This window comes from Pelmatolapia mariae, linkage group LG16_19 (genome assembly GCF_036321145.2).
Source record: "Pelmatolapia mariae isolate MD_Pm_ZW linkage group LG16_19, Pm_UMD_F_2, whole genome shotgun sequence".
In the NCBI taxonomy this organism is placed as follows: domain Eukaryota; kingdom Metazoa; phylum Chordata; class Actinopteri; order Cichliformes; family Cichlidae; genus Pelmatolapia; species Pelmatolapia mariae.
Genome location: NC_086241.1, coordinates 23,539,114 through 23,559,328, shown reverse-complemented (window position 1 = coordinate 23,559,328; position 20,215 = coordinate 23,539,114). Strand labels below are relative to the sequence as shown.

General features: G+C 40.2%; 1 protein-coding gene across 1 annotated transcript; it reads left to right on the top strand.

The window, feature by feature from the left end:
• Positions 1-9,793: 9,793 nt before the first annotated feature.
• Positions 9,794-19,910, top strand: tmtc4 (transmembrane O-mannosyltransferase targeting cadherins 4). Its single transcript, XM_063499585.1, has 18 exons — positions 9,794-10,210; positions 10,308-10,509; positions 10,597-10,712; positions 12,488-12,704; positions 14,176-14,263; positions 14,449-14,549; positions 14,758-14,850; positions 15,051-15,212; positions 15,517-15,719; positions 15,973-16,147; positions 16,508-16,639; positions 16,789-16,868; positions 16,961-17,068; positions 17,165-17,306; positions 17,751-17,865; positions 19,125-19,237; positions 19,380-19,449; positions 19,657-19,910. Exons 2-18 carry the CDS (start codon positions 10,348-10,350, stop codon positions 19,803-19,805), a joined length of 2,226 nt encoding a protein of 741 aa, XP_063355655.1. The 5' UTR covers positions 9,794-10,210; positions 10,308-10,347; the 3' UTR covers positions 19,806-19,910.
• Positions 19,911-20,215: the final 305 nt, after the last annotated feature.

The following is a 20,215-nucleotide window of genomic DNA, read 5'->3' as shown; positions in this document are numbered from 1 at the left end:
TTACATGACAAACACAGAGCGTGAGAGCTAGTTGTATCCCCCTCCCCCCTCAAAAAAAAGCTGTGCTGTTTTCTGGGGCAAAATATCGAGTAATCTAGTATCACTATACTTTATCTTAGTTCTTGTCCTTGTGTATTAGTGTTTATTCAGTTATCATCTTATTTTCATCAGAAAAAATGGTTGTTAATGTAAACTATGACAAAAATGTACTGGTCAATGAAATTAACACTGCTCCAATGAGAAGATGTGAAGGATAGCTGTTAGCAGCTAACTCGTAATACCAGTTATTCATAAAGGCCAAACCTGTATTTTGTACCAGACATTAAGCATAAGCATTTAAAGACTGAAGTCTATGGGGACTCACTGGTCTTTGAGACTTCTGCATTCATGTTACAAGTATCACTCCCAGAAACAGTAAGGGTCAGGCAGAGGATATAATGTGGGGTATTTTTCAGGCCCGGAAGTAGGCACAGCAAAACCATGTTAGTGGCAAAGACAACAGAGATACTTACCTGCTCGATCATCTTGATTTCCTGCTTTCCCGTCGTTTCTTTAGTGACTTGTCACCATTGTCTTTGCTGGCCCTGCTCCCAATGTTTGGGTAAAGCCAACATGCAGAGATTCCTTGTATGTGTTATGCATGGCTGTTTTTTTTCTCACATTGGTGGTTAATATTAATTTTTCTGGAAGGTGCATATATTTTAAAAGTAACCACAAATGAGTAAGCACAACCATTTTGCAAGTTGTGGCAGGGTTTCTTTCAAGGTTCTTTCCGTTTTTACCCTTTAACTGTTTGTATCCTTGTAGAATATTTAAAATTAGCTTCAGGACTTTCTGGATTGCACGTTCACAGTGGGATCCATAGGAACTAATATGTGCCAGAGCCTTCCTTTGCTCAGAAAACAGTCTCAAATCTTTGAAGCATGTATTCCACGAGACGTTGGAAGCACTCCTTTAAGTCAGACCTTTGTCACAGCAGACATTTTGACATGTTATAGCAGGAAAAGCACAGGTGTCTTAATGATGGCTGCATTCAGCTTATGAGAATTCCAGCTGTGCGTGCTGGCTCTCTGTCATGGCTTACTGGGGCACTTAAAGAAACTGAGCCATTGTTAATGAAATTTATTTCACCTGTGCTTTTCTTGCTCCGACAAGTCAAAAAGTCTGCTGTGAAAAAGCCCTATTCTGTTCCATGTTGATATGATTGCATCACGTAATTTCTGCAAACTTGTCAGGTGCACATTGATGCTGTGAATCCTTTTCCACACCACATCACAAAGGTGTTCTATTGGATTCAGATCTGGTGCCTGGGGATACCACTGTAGTACACTAGTGTCATTTTCATGATGAAACCAGTTTGAGATGGCTTCTGCTTTGGGACATGGTACGTTATCATGATATAAGCAGCCTTTACGAGATGGGTAAATTGTGACTATAAAGGGATGCCCATGGACAGCAACAATACTCATACAGGGTGTGGTATTCAAATCATCACTGACACACTCATTTCCACCTGATAGGTTTGCCTTTTATGGCAAATTCTGACAGTAATGTCTTTGTCAGGACAAAAAATGTTACTTTCAATTTCATTAACATAGGTCAACACACATCTACCAAAACATAGAAAAGACTAGCTCAAAATATGACAGACAGAGAAAGTGTGACTTCATTACTAAACTGCTGTTGCCCAGCAAATAGCTGCTCACTGCTATAATTATGTTCCAAGTGTCATACATAGAACCTTTAAATGGACAGCCATACTGGGTAGATGTGTTTTGCAGGTTAAGTGGAGAGTGGGTGTGTAGTGGTTTTTAAGCAGGGGTGGCATGTCATGGCATTTGAAATTACCTGACAAATAAAGTCTCTTTGTCCTTGCTTCTCTTCTGCTGCGCTAGGGTTAAGTACTGTAGCCACAACTTATGGACATCTGCACCAAAAAACTCTTTAACACTCGAGTATTTTTGCTATAAATGATGCATAAATTATGTAATTTTTTTGCTCTTTCATCTCTTTCTGTGTGATAAGCAGTGTTGGGAAGGTTACTTTTAAAATGTATTCCACTACAGATTACAGAATACATGCCCCAAAATGTATTTTGTAATGTATTCCGTTACGTTACTCAATGAGAGTAACGTATTCTGAATACTTTGGATTACTTAACCCTTTAAAACCGGTCGGAGCGGGCACGCTCTGTTTTGCGTAACTATTTTTAAATCCCGGTAGCACTGCAACCACGTGAGCTAGCGCAATAATTTTTTTTGCATATGAAACCGGAGGAGTTGTACTTACATCTCATGCCATCAGCTTGTCCTAGGTCACAGTTTCCTTCCACATATGGCTTTGCAAAAACTGCATAAAAAGCGCTTGCAGCAACAAAAACATAATATTCCAGAAACACGCTTTGCCGATCTGATCAGCTGTTCATAGCACTTCCTAGGTTGGAATAGATGTCAGTCCGAACTTTCGCATGTCCGCCATGACCTGCCCGAAACCCGAAGTGACGTCATTTTCGCGGAAATGTAGTTTTTTTTACCATCAGGGCCTCTTGAGCCTGTACTGGTGTTTTTAAAAGTTATCTTTGACTTTATGACTTTCTGTGTCGTTTCTGGGATGCTTTGGATTCATATTGCACTGCTGGAAATAGTTTATTTTGATGCATATGCTGCTTTTTTGCAAATTTGCACTATAATATTTATTTTCGTTTTTCCTGCAGTATATAAAAATTGGTGTATTTTAAAAATAAAACTATGAAGACACTCAAAATAAATTTCCTGTGGTGGGAAACTATTTTGTGCAACTTTTTTGTATTTACAGTTTTGAGGGATAAGCCTCTTACATTTCTCTAACTAGAAATATATGTTAAAAAAACAAAAACGATTTTCAATTTTTTTGTAGTTTATTGCACTTTTTGGCAATTTATGTAATTACTATGCACTTAATGCATACATATTATTAAAATTTGGGCTATAATGGTTGTATTGATGTATAGCAACTTGAAATGCTCCCACAAATGGCACTACAGCATGTAAAAATAGAATATAAGCTCTGGCGGACTTGGTTCTATGGTAGGTCTTAAAGGGTTAATATATTATCATGCTTTTTACAACTACATGAATGTACTATTGCTGTGTGATTTATTACTATTACTGAAGGTCCGCGGCTCCTAACCATAGTAAAGGGACCTCTGACTAATACGTCGGGTTCCGTGTCGGGCTCGTAGCCGAAAAATAGCTTTACTTTGTTGTCTGGGTCAAGTTTGAGACAGAGAGAGGCGTTGAAAGGCTGCTCCAACGCAACTTGTTGTTTCGGAGGAAAACACGAACACTGTGTACAGTCGAGTCTTAATAACTTACTTACAACTGGGCTCGTCAGGCACTCTTCTTGGCTGCAGTGGTTATTATTATATTTACATGCTTCCAGCTCCCGTTTCTGCTCAATGACAACTTGTACTTTTCCACTCTCCTTTTTCTCCCTCCTCGCGCTCACAGACACATAACGGCAGACCATTCTCCCTGCAGCACGGACTACACTGCCCATGAGGCTACATTCTTTAGGGCTGTAGCATTCTGCCTATTAGCTTAGCACAACAACATCAACAAAAAGGCGCTCTCTCTCCCAGGAAACACACAGTCGCAGAGAGGGCGTCACCCTGTAACCATGGCAACCGTAACGCTGCGGCCTGGAACAACAGAACGTAGCTGTCAAACAAACCCAAACAGTCCTGACCCGCGACAATATGAAACAGGAAAATACCGCCGTGTAATCCATTTATTTCAACAAAGTAACTGTATTCTAAATACCACCTTTTTAAACGGTAACTGTAACGGAATACAGTTACTCATATTTTGTATTTTAAATACGTAACGGCGGTACATGTATTCCGTTACTCCCCAACACTGCTGATAAGCACCAGTAAATAATACATCAGTAAGATTGTCTTGTGTGTGTTATTAAATCAGTTTGACTGCACAGTGATAGAAAATAATAACTCCTCTCAAATGTCGTTAACCTAAAACAAGAAGCTTGTTTTGAAAATGTAATGAGTAGAAAGTTGAGATAATTGTGTTAAGTTGTAGGGAGCAAAGTATATGTAACATGTCAACTGGTACTGCCTGCACACTAAATCATCTCCATTTGAGAGTGGGTTTGTTTCCTTTTTCTTTTTTTTCTTTTTTTTGGCCTGTCCTGTTCGGTACTTTAGCAATCCGAATTGTTGTCTGAAGGCCAGGAAAGAGCCCAACGGATTTATTTTTTTAAGTGGAGAAATACCATATTGTTCCACTTGATTCATCTATATTATCATTGATTACTTATTTTATTTTATTTTTATTTTATTTTAAGCTATTACAAATTGGACAGACAATTATACAGAAAGGGAGAAAGAGAAAGAAAGAAAGAAATGGAGAAAGAAAACAGAGGGGAAGAGGGGATGGTAAAAGAAGACACTGCGAAAATCCATTGGATCACCTGTTAAAAGAAGAAAAGAGAAAACAAACGACAAGAGAACAACACAATATAGAGAGAACAACCTAGATACGTGTAAGTAACAGTAAATACAAAATATTGAATGTTATTGAGCAGCACGCAGGACTGACAGTACACAATATGCTTTAAGGTAGCCAAGGAAGTTATAGTTTCTGTATGTGAGCACCCGTGTGTACACCTGTGTGGGTGAGCGCGCTTAAGTTCAAAAGGTTTCTTCATGTAACCATCTGCTAGAGGGTGTGGGGCGCCATAGCCCTCTCACCCCAGAGCCGCGGAGGAGACCCGGGCCCGGACATCCATGGGCTCCCCAGAGTGTGAAAAACCCGGTCCTCCTTGGGTTTGTTTCACAATTGCTCTGAGCCAATGACCGTGTTTGGGCTTGGTTAATTGTATTTGATTGCTCTTACACTCTAGTCCACTGATATGCCCCACTGCAAACACTGCTGTCACAGTTTCTCTGCGCATGTTATAAGATTTAAGATGGTTTATATTAAGAAATATTTTAAAGTAGATGTTCTTTTTGTTCTCCTGTGAGTTTTACAATGAAGACCACATTGTGGTCCCTAACGCCCATGAATAATGGGGGTCAACTGTTTGTGCTACAGGCTGAAGGAAGAGTTGGCTTGCTGAGACTGGGGAGGATTGCCAGCCTACCCCGTACAGTGTGGTGGGACTAGAGAGTGTAGCTGACCTCTGGCACAGCTGGCCCTGGCCTTTGACTGTGTGTTTTGTCCTTTATGCAAGTGGTGCACTGGTCTGTTTTGTCTCTTAACTTTTATGCTAATACTGTAGCTGGGGCTGTTTCCATTTGATTTCAGTTTTTTGTCTGATAAATTATATTTTAAATTATCTGATTCAGACGGATCAGACTGTTGCTCAGACATAGAACATGTCTGACCAGGTATCTGGTACGTGTTGCATACAGATAACTGAAAGTTCTACTTAAGTGCCTGGACTTTGTTACCTCGGCTGTTGAGTTGACTGATATGCAGTCCACGCCCCACGTGGAATTTTGGTTTTGTGCCACACGTTTTACAGTGTGACTTGTTTTTCATTTACAGACGGATGGCAAATTAAAGGAAAAGCAAGAACCAAGCAAGAACCTTAGATTCCTACTGTGAGGGGAGCCTGAACTACACAACCTAAAAATTAGTCTAAATAAAAACAGATTTTTATAGATCAAACTTGAGAATACTTTCACACATACCTTAGGGTACTTACTACCAACTGAAAACATCGTATTCTTTGGTGAGTTACAGCAAATAAATAAGCAAAAGTAAAACTATGTATTACGATTAATTATTATTGCCTGAAGCCAATAAATATTTGATGTTTGAGGTCTACAGGGGAAAAACACATACTGGCTCAAGATATATTTTTCTACATCAAGAAAAACACATTGCATCTTTTGCATCTATTTTTACCATAATAATGCATGCTTTTCTTACATATCTAAACCGTGTCTGTCATTAGTAAACATCTCCTTAATAAACAAGACTTTGGAGACTATCACTGTATGTCACCCACTGTGATCAGAGAGAAGAAAACAGCGCCAACTAACATTAATAGTTAATGATGAAAAACACATGCAGGCTACATTGTTCATCTAAGGACATTGCGTGCTGCTTAGTCAATTTATTTACTTTCACGCCATTTGACCCTGACCTTTCCTCTCTGCTGTGATTCTGTGTCAGACTGCACACAATCAATGTCTGTCCCCTTCTGCGTGATCACAAAAACACTAGACGCTCCCTGACAGGGACTCCACTGGCAGCCCTGTCTTCTTGCATTTGGGCCACTAGATCATCCATTGGTGGTACTGGGACATCCCCCTCATTATCTCCTCCGCCCCACCATTGCCGTTTCTGAAAGCGATGCTAATAACATGAATTCCAACAGATTGACATGGGTGAAGAGCCAGGAGATGAAATCCATACTTCATGCATTTTGCATGTAGAGGTAATTAGAGAATTTGGAGGGTATTAAATGCTTCTGCCAAAGTATCCAAGTTCCTGATGAGATGGGGAAAACAATCATTTTGAAGTTTATAGCATTAAAAATAGATGTTAAAAGAAAAAAGGGAGTAAATAAAGAATCATGCTAGTACTTTAAAGTGATTTTAAATGCTTTAGTTGACGAAGAACATAGGCAAGATAGATAAGGTCATGTACATGTAATGCAGTGATTTGCGCCTTCGGTTTTAATGTAACCTTCAAACGTTGAGGTTTAATCCAACTGGTACAACCCATAAAACTCCCTGTGACTGTACCAAGGGCTATGTTCTGAAGTGTAGCCTTAATTATGCACACTTTCTTGCTGAATAAGTGTCTGCTTTTCTAACTATCCTTGAGACCCATGTTTAAAGGTCTAAGAATGTGCCCTTGACAATCTTTCTCCCCTCTCATCTCCCAGGGCCCCTGACTCTAGCCATTAGGGAGATTGCTTGCCTTCCCTAAGCAATGACAGGTGAAATGGAGCACAAAATCCCAAAGCTCGCCAAAAGCTCTCTCCACAAACGCAGCACCTCTGATTCTTACATACACTTATCTTCACACGAAAACACAGACAAACCAGTGTTTGCGACACGCATACCTATTATCCTATAAAATAAACAAAACCAAATAAAAGGTGAATAAAAGACCGCACACTTGTGCTTTTCCTACATTTCTAAAAATTGTCACTAGGTGAAACTTAAATATAATATACTGTGTTTTATATTGTGTATAGTAGAACATATAATAGATTGTTACCCATATATAATGTCTGAGGTCAATGTGAACTTGCTAATTCAAGGGGGGGAAAGTTACATTCTCTATACCCCAAAACATTAAAATCAACCAACCAACAGATCAGAGTGATACTACGTGATTTTGAATGCGTCACAATTCCCTTGCCTTTCCTTCAGTGAACTACGGTATAATGTCACACAAGAAAATAATTTCACCATTATAGGGGGATATGTGCATATGATGCTTTTCTTTTTAAAAAAAACTTTTTTACTAATGCAAATAAAAAAATACTTGAATATATTCTGTTACACCTTTCAATACTTATCTCAAAATGAAATCAAAACGCATGCATAATGCTTTGATTGAAAAACACATCACATGCAGGAATGATTACCCCTTCTTCCTGTTATTGAAGCCACTTCATAATTTGCATGACCAAATCACCCAAAAACAAATTGCCTTCCTTTTCAGTCCTACTGTAACAAACCTCTGGATGAGTTTGCAGTCGAGTGCTTTAACAAAACCACAGTTTAAGGTGATAAACAAGTTACTAAATTACAGAAACATGGCAGATTGTAAATTTTTTTTAATGTTTTTTTAACACGCATAACTGAAATGCTGGCAAGACTGTTTTGCACTGGTCTCTGATCTGATGTTTCAGCTGCTCTGCAAAAACAAGGATTGACAATCAATGACTGGATTATTACATTGTGTCAAAGGCTGAACCAGCGGGAGTTGCTAAACTGAGTAAGAATGTCAAAGGAGGAACACAGATATATTCAAAAAAAAGAAAGCAACAAAAAATAATCATAGTTGAAGAAAAAGACAAATTTAACAGACCTTTTCACAGCAAAAAAAAATAAAAAATTGACTTGTCACAGAAGAAAAGAACATGAATTGCTAATACCGTTTAAAATGGTGCCGTTCTGTTCTCAGACATGACACTGCGACAAGAAGCCAGTATCAAAAATTAGATTATTCACATGCTTTTCCTAATATAACATGTGTGATTGGTAATGTCTTACATAAAACTTAAATTAAACCAGGTCTCTCCAATTACCAGGACAGTGCTTCCTTTTTAAAGGTGAATCCCAACTAAAGCCCCCTTTGTGTGAACCAGGAAAAGGGTTTGGTGTCATCGCTGCATGACTCCTGAGCTCGATAGGAAGACCTGATCATGGATACTTTTATCGTAATCCAATTAATGTGAAATGCTTCGCTGTGTGGAGCCAGTCTGTTCTCCTCAAGGCAGTGTTCGCATTAGAAACAAAGATCCAGTCCTGTGGCCAAAATACAATCAGTCTGAACTGTAGGACAGTAAAAGAAGTTTTCTGTGGCTCATGGCAAGATAGATTGCTAAATGAAAATTTGAATATTCTATGTTGAATCAACATTTTTACAGAAGTTACAGCTTACGTAGTGAAATCAACATATGTAGTGCATCAACATTTAAGTGCCTGAGTGTATCGCAGAATCCAAACATATGTAAACAGACCCAAAAATTCTAATTGATAATCAGTAACTTTTCACAATGGTTCTAATGAATGCTATTAATGGACAAAAGTACAACTGTGGACTTCGCCTCAGGAGATCTTGAACTGTAAAGTGCTCTTCCTTTAGAGTCACAAACACAACTATAACTCCATTTTCACCACAAAAGTATGAATGCAAAGGGGCTGGTACTAATACAGTAAAGCCACTAAAAACAAATTCAAAGCCAAGAAAGACGATACGCAAGGACTGAAATGTTCTAGTATAACTGGACAGAGCCCTTTGATAAATTGGTGACCTGTACAGTGTGTACCCTTCGTCTTTAGCACTATGACAGCTCAAAGAGGCTACAACCAGGACCCTGAACTAGATGAGCGGAAGAAGGTGGATGGATGGATTTGCACTTAGTTCTCAGCACAAAACTGGAAGGCTATTATGACCTCTGTAATCAGCTAAAGAGAAGCCAATAGTGAAATCAGAAAGGTCAACTCCAACTGATCATGGCAGATGGCTACCCCTCCCTGCCTGGTTCCACTGGAACTTTCTTCCTGTTAAAAGGGAGTTTTTCCTTCCCACAGTCACCAGGTGCTTACTTAAAAAGAGGTCATCTGATTATTGGGGGTTTCTCTCTATTATTATAGGTTCTTTACCTTACAATATGAAGTGCTAAGAGGCAGTTGTTGCAGTGATCGAATGAACTGAATTGATTTGAATTGAATAGGACTTTTTTCTGTCCTTTCTTTAAGGCTCATTTACATACTTTACTTATAAACTGTTGGTAATATAAAATAGAGCATCCTCTTAAAAATTATCTCCAAAGTTACCCAAAGCCATCAGCATAAAGCTTCAAAATAAAATGGAAGTTATTCCAGGAGGACAGAGCATTTTGATAACAAACTTTGGCCTACATTCACTGTTGTCCACCTGTTGATATTATTGGAACATGTTAAGAAATGTTTCGTGGCTTTAGAGAGCCTTGTACTTCTACACCATAAAGGCGCTCTCCTCTGCTCAACCCTGCACACTCGTGTATCATTCATCTAGCAACAAGTATTGGCTGACACTGAACACGTGACTCTGACGCTAAAGAGGAAGTCGTTTACTCTAGCGTGCACATTTGTTTACAGCCTCGAGTACTCTGTCCGTACCTTGGCAGGACTGTTCTGTGCGATTCAAGGGCTTTGCTGATTAGTATAATAGTCAAACTACTGTCCGAGTGCCACTGCAACTGCGCGCCTGTCATTTGTTTAGGAGCAGCAGAGACCTTTTAGCATGTCTCAAGACATGCTAGCTGGCTACACTGAAGAAACCTTCCACGTTATACTGTGATGTCCCAGTGACCGCGTCATCATCGTACCTGTACATCGCCGCATTTGCATGCAGGTGGGATTCTCCTGTCTCTGAGTGAGTCAACGTGTACTAGCCGTTAGCTATCTGACAGACAAGCTAACATGGAGGTAACACAAGACACCGTGACCTCTCAGACAATGGACTGAGACGACAAGGTGTGTATGCAGCTTTTGCACTGTGTTGATTACGCAGTTATCAGTTTTTACAACCTGTGATTTGAATTGACTTCCTGCACCCATCTCTTCTCCTCAGGGATAATGAAACTGAATGACCAAAGACCCAGCAGTGCACTATGGCATTGACTGAAGTATACTGGGACCACCACATACCCCTGCCAAAGCTTGCTCCTGTTCAGGCCAAGGTCACTGTTGCCCTGGTGGCACTCCTGTGCTTCATTAACAGTTATGATGGAGACTTTGTATTTGACGATTCTGAAGCAATTGTTAACAACAAGGTGAGTTTTTCATTCATCAGCAGCTTGACTCCAGTTACACACTTACACTGGCAATAACCGTCACTCATTTTGTTTTTGTGGTTGCAGGATTTGCGCCCAGCAACACCTCTGAACAACATCTGGAGCAATGACTTCTGGGGAACCAACCTGAGTAGCAACTCTAGTCACAAATCCTACCGACCTCTCACTGTCCTTACATTCAGGTAAGGAGTCCTACTTAGTGTCTGAGTTTATACACACTTTATACATTCACAGCTAAACTAGTAATCAGATTCAGATCAGTTTAATCTACAACTCAGTTAGAATAAACAGGTCCACACTGATTTATGTTTTGGTTGCGGAGGGGTGTCTCAAAACATCTGTACATGCTCCCTTTGTACATTGTAAATGTGTGCAGATGTGCACTTGTCTTCTTTACAAAAAGCCAAACTTGTTCTCTGTTGAGATTTTTTTAATACAAATTTTTGGACTTCTAAAAGGATTAAAAAAGCACTACACAATAACAGGCACTACTGCACTTGAAATACCTATATGCACTCACTGGCCACTTTAATTTTACTACCTTGTTAGCACTATTCTGGATCCCCTTTTTCCTTTAGAACTGCTTATGTTCTTCATGGCACAGATTCAACAAGTTGCTGGTAAAATTCCTCAGAGATTCTGGTCCATATTGACATGATTGCATCACACAGTTGCTGCAGATTTGTCAGCTGCTTATCCATGATGTGAATTTCCCTTCCCACCTTGGACCAAGTGATCTGATGACTGTGGAGGCCTTTTGAGTACAGTTACCTCACTGTCATGTTCAAGAAACCGGTTTGCTGGAAGCAGCCATCACAAGACGGGTGCAGCTGACGGGAGTGGCACCTGGTGTGTGGTATTGCACCGAGTTTCTGCCGTGTGATTTGTTCTATTAGAAATTGCATTAATCAGCAGCTGAACAGTAACTAATAAAGTGGCCAGTGAGTGTATATTAAAGGATTTGAATAGACATGTGACTAAATGTTAACACAGCTGTTGAGAAAGATAAAAGCATAGCACATTCATAATTTTTGCATGTTGCATTGATTCAATAATCTGTTCTATCAATCTAATCATTAGACCACATCGCATGTGCACAGTTGACCTGAAACCTTCAATCCAAAAGAGTTCAGTCAGAATTTTAAAAATATGTGCTTGTAATTTCAGCCACACACATTAGAGGATCCTTCTTCAAATACTTACTCCTCTGTTAATTGCCAAAACCTCTACATGGTTCCTGTCAGTAGTTTAACCACAATAAGGACTTGACTGAAAAAGCATAACATCATACTGTTTCTGTAGGTTACTTCTTACTGCAGGAACTTGCACAATATTTTAGGTCAATCAGCACCTGTGTGCATGTTCTGACAGCAGGAAATCTCTCTATAGTTTCTCTTTCAAAGATGTTTTCAGGGTGGAAGAAAGGTACTTGATCCCCTAAAAACTGCAGGGAAGAACTCGACAGCAAACACAACCACTGGAGTCTGGTGGATAACGACAGACTTGAGTAACAGTCTTCTCCAGTCAAACGTTACCAACAGCTGCTTAAAATTCACCACAGGGAAACACCAGAGACGGCATCACCACTGCTATATCAGTCTGATTTTAATGTATTCATCACTTGCAGTTTGAAACTGTTGCAAATTGATTACATCAACTTGTGAGGCCAGTTAACCTTACACTGCAGTGGAAACGGAAAGGATGATTAGGAGCCATTGCTGTAAACGTTTGTGCCATTTAGGAGTTCTGTTGTGTTTCTACAGTGGGAAGGTGCCTTTCCTCTATTCTCTGCATATAACTGTGCAGTTGATTGTGGTTATTGATGACCCTCACCATGTCCCATTGGCTTCATCATGTCACATTATGCTTTATAATAGCTTCCACCATCCTCACACATATACTTTCCTACACCTGCTGTACATTAAGCTCTAGTTTTTCTCTTGTCTCGCTGTTTCAGGCTGAACTACCTCGTAGCGGGAGGCCTTCACCCCGTTGGCTTCCATGTGCTGAACATCATCCTCCATGCTGTCATATCCGCCCTTATGATTGACGTGTTTGCAGTACTTATTGGTGGACTGGCCTACGATGAGAAGGGCAGGATACTGAACCACGCTCCTAAGACCTCTTTGCTTGCTGCCATCTTCTTTGCCGCACACCCAGTTCACACAGAAAGTGTAAGTAGAGTTGAAGTGTTTATTTATATGCATAATATTATAAGTAAAGAGACAATCAAATAGTTCAGTATGCATTAAAATCATCATACACATGAGTGTATAAAGATTCATATGTATGATTATTGTGTAGTTTGGACTTATTTGGGCAGTCGACGTAGTCTCAAAACTGAAAATACAGTTTTGCATTAAAACGCAAACAGTAAAGCTTAAAGAAAAACAATTATAGATAGGTACTTTATTGATTTCACAACCGGAATTCATGTGTTACAACAGCAAGATAATGAAAAAAAACTAGAGTCTAAATAAATATAATTAAAGTGGTACACAGCCATGATGAGCACCTTATTCAGTGAAATAAAAAGGTTATATATATCCAACAGTGATTAGAAAAACAAAGACTTGAGATTTTACAAGAGAGTAGTAAAATACCATTCATAAATATCTTTACGCTATAAATCTAAGAAACAGCTGCAAGGAGGTATAATACAGAAACATGTGACGATTTAAGGTAGGACTTTTTTAGGCTGTGTGGTTAGGAGTGATACACCAGTGAATCCTTGATTCTGTTCCTATCCTGAATTACTTTTTACTGCTTGTTATTTCCCTGCTCTTTCACCAGTATTTCACATTTATTTCTACAGCTAACTTCTAACAGATGACATTTAGCTAGTAGTGTTTGGCCATGGTGTGTTTAAGTATTTCTTTTATATATTTACATCATTTTCTTTCTTTCTGCATGCTGGCGTATGAGCTGTTAAGTCAGCTCCAGGTTTCTATTTGAACTTGGTTGGGCTTTTACTGTTAGGGACCTGTGCACCTCAATGAGGTAGTTTTGATTTTGGGCCACAAATAAACCTTTCTTAAAAACATCTATTCAACACCGCGTCAAGACAAGCCAATCCAGAGCCTCCAGTGGTTCCGTGCCAAGAACAAATGCCCCATCTCAGCTGGGAGCGTGGGCCAAGGTGTGTGCGATAGTACGACCTGACTATTAGCCACGTTGGGATGCTTATTGACCTGCCCTCATATGTGTTTTTTTGCTGTAAAGCATGGCTGGAAAGAAGCAATTCCCTGTCCATTTCCCTTTAATCATGCAGGGCAAGGACTGGGTAAGACCTGGGGGGTGGGAGGGAGGCAGACTGTCTGCTTGGGCCTGCTGTATGTATCAAAGAGACAACCACAGGATGCCAGCCATACTTTACACACACACCGTATAGAAACACACACACACAACCGTGCTACACGGGTAATGAGAGTTTCTTCTCACGTCTTTTTAATAAGCTTCCTTTTGTACTTGGATGCACTATGCAAAACTAATATATGGTGCATGTGTAATAAAATGAATAATTTCTAAAGAGGTTTACCAGATAATGTTGTTTCTTCAAGTATTTTTTTGTAGTTTAATCCGTCCTTCCTGTCTCATGTATCATAGCTTTTATTTCTCTCTGTTTTCTCTCTCCATCTCATCAAGGTCGCTGGCATAGTGGGCCGAGCAGACCTTTTATGCGCCCTCTTCTTCCAGCTGTCTTTCCTCACCTACTGCAAGGCTTTTAACAAAGGTAGGTACCTGACACGAGTATTACTCTTTAGGTACACAGTAATTCTATACTGCACAAAGCACTTTCCATATGTCACTGGCATCAAAACCTTATCGATCTGCCAGCATTCGATGCATCTGTCTGAACACCTACATTTCAATCCTTTCCTGTCTCTGACCAGCGTGGTCTTGGCTTTGTGTTCTCAGGGAGTGACAGAGATGACAGGTTTTCTCTCCAGTGGGTTGTGGTCAGCCTCTTGCTGTGTGCCGCAGCAATGCTCTGTAAAGAACAAGGCATCACTGTCTTGGTATGAAGTCCTTCTGTAAGGTCATTTTTAGATCTGATGTTTTCATCCTGTCTCGCCATCCCACTGTAATTCTTGCTTACACAAGGAGAAGAAGTCTCACATTTTTTTACATACATATATATATATGAAATGAGCTAATTCATTTTGTTGCTGACCTATATACATTTAAATGCCATTTCTCCTTCTTTCTCTATGTATTTTCCTTCAGGGTGTGAATGCTGCCTTTGATGTCCTCCTGATCTGTAATGTTAATGTGTATGAACTCAGCCAGAGGCTACTCCTTAGGAAGAAATCATTTGATGTGAGTTAGGTTTGCACACCCTCCCCCGTTTTTCTGTCATAAATTATGCACTCCTTTGTATGATTTATGTCACATTTCATATACTGTCTATATAAAGTAGTTTGCAATTGAGTACATTAGCGATTAAACGGTGACTGAAAGTAACTAACAAGCTTTATATTTTTAATTGTAAGTGACAAGTGGTAATACTCTTGTGACAGGTAAGTGAGTTGGTGCGAATGGGATTGCTTACGCGACTGGGTCTAATGGGTCTTGGAGGCCTCCTGATGCTTTACGCACGCTGGAGGATCATGGGAACAGGACCGCCAGCATTCACTGAAGTAGACAACCCGGCTTCTTTTGCAGAAAATATCATCCTCAGGGTAAGAAAGATTAGTTTGTAGAGTTTATTTCACAATATTTATTCATGCATTATAATTACAGACAATTTTATCTTTAAATGATTCTGATTGATCTATGTAATTATGAATTGACTTTATTGAAGCATATATTCTGTTTTTTTCATAATTTCAGTTTAATTCACTGTCTAATATCATGTTTGTCCTGAGTAATTTGCATGCTTTTTAAACACTGTGTTTACTTCAGAATTTTAAATGCTTTTTTCCCCCTTTTCTCCGCTGGTTTTGTTGCTGCTCTCTTCCTTTTCTGTTCCGTTTTGATTGGCAGATAGTGAACTATAATTACTACTACTCCCTTAATGCCTGGCTGCTGCTGTGTCCCTGGTGGCTGTGTTTTGATTGGTCCATGGGCTGTGTGCCTCTCATTAAGTCAGCTACTGATTGGAGGATGGTCTGGCTGCTGCTGCTCTGGTGCATCCTGGTAGGCTTGATAAGCCAAGCCTTATGCTCACAGGACAGCCAGAGGAGGAGGTGAGTGAGGAAAGCCATCTCAGATTTGCTGAAATGAAAGATGAAATAAAGTACATGTTGACTTATAAAAGACATATAGTTGATTGTGACTATAAGAGCATATTCACTGCAGTGTCACCAGAGCACAACGCGTATTTCTTGCTTGGTTTAGCACAGACTGACAATTTTTTGGGTCCAGCATTCAGATTCTTAAGCTTAAATCTCAGTCCACACGTTTTTAGATGCTATGTGTGTGCTCTGTTTTCCTCACTAGGACTTTGACCCTGGGTCTGGTGCTACTGGTGGTCCCTTTTCTGCCTGCGAGCAACATCTTTTTCAGGGTGGGCTTTGTCATTGCTGAGAGAGTTCTCTACCTGTCTTCAGCTGGCTACTGCCTACTGCTGGCATACTCTTTAGGACACTGCTGCTGCCGTTGGTCCAAATACAGGGTACGCTTAAATGATGCCAAAAAGATCACAATAAAGCAAAGGACACCAAACACTGAAGCAGTTTCTAGTAAAGATTTATTTTCCAAAGTCGGTTTAAACTGTCTTGATTTTTAAACTCAAAATCTGTTTTCAAAACCAGCTTTGATAATTCAGTAACTCGCGATGCAGGGAAGGTACAGATATGAGAAATGTCTAATGACTTCCCTATAAAGGGATGATGACAGCAGGTGGTGTCCATGTGCTGCAGAAATACATTTTGCAGGTTATTAATTCTGTGTCACACATCATTTGACTTGAAGCTTAATATTGTAATGCTTTATAGCACTTGGCTGTTAAATGGTTCCTCTTCTCTTTTTGCAGAAGTTGCTGTGCGTCATGGTGCTTGCACTGTTGTGTGTGTATGTAGTGCGCTGTGCTCTCCGCAGTCACCAGTGGCGTTCAGAACAAAGCCTCTTCACCAGCGCCCTTTCTGTCTGTCCGCTCAACGCCAAGGTAAAAAAAAAAAACATAAAAAATCAGTGATTTGTGTTTTCCCGCCTCGCTTCAGTTTGTGCCAGTAAATTATTTTAGTGCACATTTGAAAATGAATTCTAGTCATAGACACGTCCTGATGCTTTAAGTGCTAATGATTGTTCCCTCAGGTGCATTATAATGTGGGTAAGAACCTGGCTGACAGAGGGAACACCACTCCAGCTATTACATATTACAGAGAAGCAGTCAGGTATGTGTCCTTACAAGCAGTTACGACCTATTACATTTCTGACAAAGAAACAGTCATTGACTTGTTTGTTGCATGTTGTTTATGGCTTTCAGGCTACACCCTACATACGTCCATGCAATGAACAACCTGGGGAATATCCTGAAGGAGAAAAATGAACTTGTGGAAGCAGAGCAGCTGTTGTCTAAAGCTGTTTCCATTCAGTAATGTTGTTTAACATCAAAGTTTACACCAACGAGTTCTTTTAACAGATTTAGACTCCCTGTTGATGGCTTTGTTTTCTTTTTAAAACCGTGCAGGCCTGATTTCGCTGCAGCTTGGATGAATCTGGGAATAGTTCAGAACAGCCTGCAAAAGTTTGAGGAGGCAGAGAAGAGTTACTGGAACGCCATCCGCTTCCGGAGAAAATACCCAGACTGCTACTATAACCTGGGACGTTTGGTGAGGTCCCGGGCTCAAACCACGCAATCTGTTTTTGCCCGTTACCATGGTCACTGTGTAAGATTAAGCTATTAGCAAAACAAAACAAGGATAAGACAAACTACACCTCTACATGAAGCAGTACTAGCTAAAAAGTGGCGTTTTTAACTCTGTACGCTGACTGTTCTTCGCCAGATTCACTTAGCTGTTCTTCTTTTGCCATGTTTATATTGGTCAGCCTCAGGGAGGACACCCCTGACAAAAGCCCCAAATAATTCTAACACGTTGTGAGGCGTCCCAGATGACACACTACACAAGGTCATGTGTAGTGTTGTTATTATGTGATACATGTTATATTTTTCTCTTCTACAGCTTCAATCCACAATTTAAACTAAATTTAAAAAAAAATTAGAAACTTGCATTGAATTCAAAAAGAGTTTTCTAACACTGTACCTCATATTTCAGTATGCCGACCAGAACAGACATCTGGATGCCCTAAACGCCTGGAGGAATGCAACTGTGCTAAAACCTGACCACAGCCTGGCTTGGAACAACATGGTCATTCTGCTGGACAACACTGGTAGCGGGAAAAGTGCACATGCTCGCACACAGACATGCTTTTAATACAACAGACACTAGACACTACATCTATTTTATTGTTTTATGTGATGCGTTTTATTGTAAGTGTTTGTTGTTAAAAACCAGTAACTAATAACATTCAGCCTTTTGTGAATTTACATGAAAATGAGTCACTTTACTTAAAAAGAAAAAAAGGAAAAAAACCCTCTTTTGTGGGTGCACTTTGTTACAGGATTCAGAGCCAAGAAACAAAGTGTTGTTATTTTTGGGAAGGCAGTAAATCTAAATGGCCAACAAGATTAGACCGGAAGAGCAGGAATCAGCAATGCTTGAAATTTATGTATTAAAGCTTTGTGTTCTGAGTTTTGAAGGCAGTCTTCCCTGCCGTGTGGAGAATGCTCTGATTTCCAAACGCTCGAGCCGTTTTGTCAGAAGCTGCTCCCGTGGGGGCGGAGTCTCCCAGGAGGGTACTGGAACTGTCCAATCAGGGCCCAGTATGTTCCTGATCAAACGTGGGCAAGCACAGCCAGAACAGCGCCCCCTCAGAGGTTCCCCCACCGCATTTGTTCCCCAAATCTGACAGAAATAATTCTACCCATCTCCCCAGCTCCACTCCAAACACACAAAAAAGAGAGGAAGAGAAAAGAAGAACAATAGGTGTCATTTTGAAAAAGTGAGGAACTGGGAATATTGTTTTCACTTTGGTCTTGGCCCCTCCTTCTTTGTTTTGATCATTACACAAACAAAAGACCGGATCAGTGTAAATTTAGGCACAGTCGCGCATGTAGTCGCGTGTTGGCGAGCTGTCTGAAGGGCATGGGCCATGACTCGGGACATGACTGCCATTGTTTTGCCCTCCGTTTCTCTGTCTGTCTGTCTCTCTCCATTTCTGGCCAGACATCAGACAGATCTTTGACAGAGATCAATAACCCAGTGGGCCTTGTGTTCATCCTTAATTAGGAGACTAAACCAATCCTCCATGTGTGGAGAGAGAAAAACTCTGCTCTAGATACTGCTGACAAATAAAGCACACGCTCAGACTCTGTGTTTTAGCCATATCTCTGAATTTGTGTTTTCAACAGTCTGAAATGCTTTCATGTTGGGCAGCGTTTTTAACATAATCCCCATGATTTCAATAGGCTTTGTCGCATAAATGTTAGCTGCCTTGCTGTGTAGATTACACTAACAAATACATTTGCTGTGTGTATATTTGAATTTTATTTTCTGACATTTTTAGTAATTTTTCGTTCTGTCTGCAAGGTAACTTGGGTCAAGCAGAGCTGATCGGCCGAGAGGCTCTGAGAGTCCTCCCAAACGACCACACCATCATGTTTTCATTGGCTAATGTCCTGGGGAAATTACAAAAATATGAGGTCGGTAAACATATTAGTATGCATAGTAGGCATTATAAGGATTTTATCCCTTACAGTACTCTGTGTCTGCTCTGAAATATGACTGGGACTAGTAAAGACAATTCAGGATGCGCTCTTTTTTCCCCCCTTTGTTTTATCTCAGGAGTCAGAGGGCTTCTTTCTTCACGCCCTCCGGATCAACCCAAATGCTGCTAGTTGCCATGGAAATTTAGGTAAGGCGATTTTGGTTGTGTCACATATTTTACAGTGTTGCTAAGAGCTTCCAAGCACTCAGAAGCAACAAATATATATATATTTATGCTTGCTAGTAAAAGTGTTATTGTGCAGTCTAGCTGTACCGAATGAGCTAAATGAATAGAATTAGAATCAGTGCAGCTTCTCAGCTTAAAGCAGCTTTCTTTCTCTTTTTTTCCCCTCAGCTGTGTTGTATCATCGCTGGGGGAAGCTGGAGCTGGCAAAGAAACACTATGAGCTTTCTCTAAAGTTGGACCCTGAGGCTCCTGGGACCAGAGACAACTACAACATGCTGCGACGCAAACTGGACCAACTTAAACGCAGCACACCCTGAGGGAACCCACTTTGACTCCTGCCTACTGAAGAACAAATTGTTTCACTTGATATTATTTGAGCTCACACTAATTCTGTCTTTGAAACATTTGGAAATAAAGACCACGATCTGTTAATAAAGCTTCTGTTCTGTTATTTATATGAAAAATATAAAAGAGAGAGGGGAAAGGAAAATGTAAAGCAATACAATGTTTTCTTTGCTAGTGTTAAAATGTGCATTGATTTCATCAGATGTGTCCAGGTTAGGACTGTCAGATGCCTGTGCTGGCTACATGGTCTGCTACACTGTGCTGTTTTGTTGCCCCATTTGAAGGCCATGTGGACCTGATCCATGTTGAACCCCGTTCTCTTTTCATCTTTGACCCCATGTTGTGTCAGCTGGATAGAGCACCATGCACGTGCAGAGGGTCT

Bases quoted from the DNA above. Each gene is read 5' to 3' on its own strand.
- tmtc4 (XM_063499585.1), top strand. From the start codon at position 10,348: ATGGCATTGACTGAAGTATACTGGGACCACCACATACCCCTGCCAAAG. The intron at 10,510-10,596 runs GTGAGTTTTTCA...TTGTGGTTGCAG, and splicing joins AAGCAATTGTTAACAACAAG to GATTTGCGCCCAGCAACACC. The intron at 17,866-19,124 runs GTAGCGGGAAAA...TCTGTCTGCAAG, and splicing joins CATTCTGCTGGACAACACTG to GTAACTTGGGTCAAGCAGAG.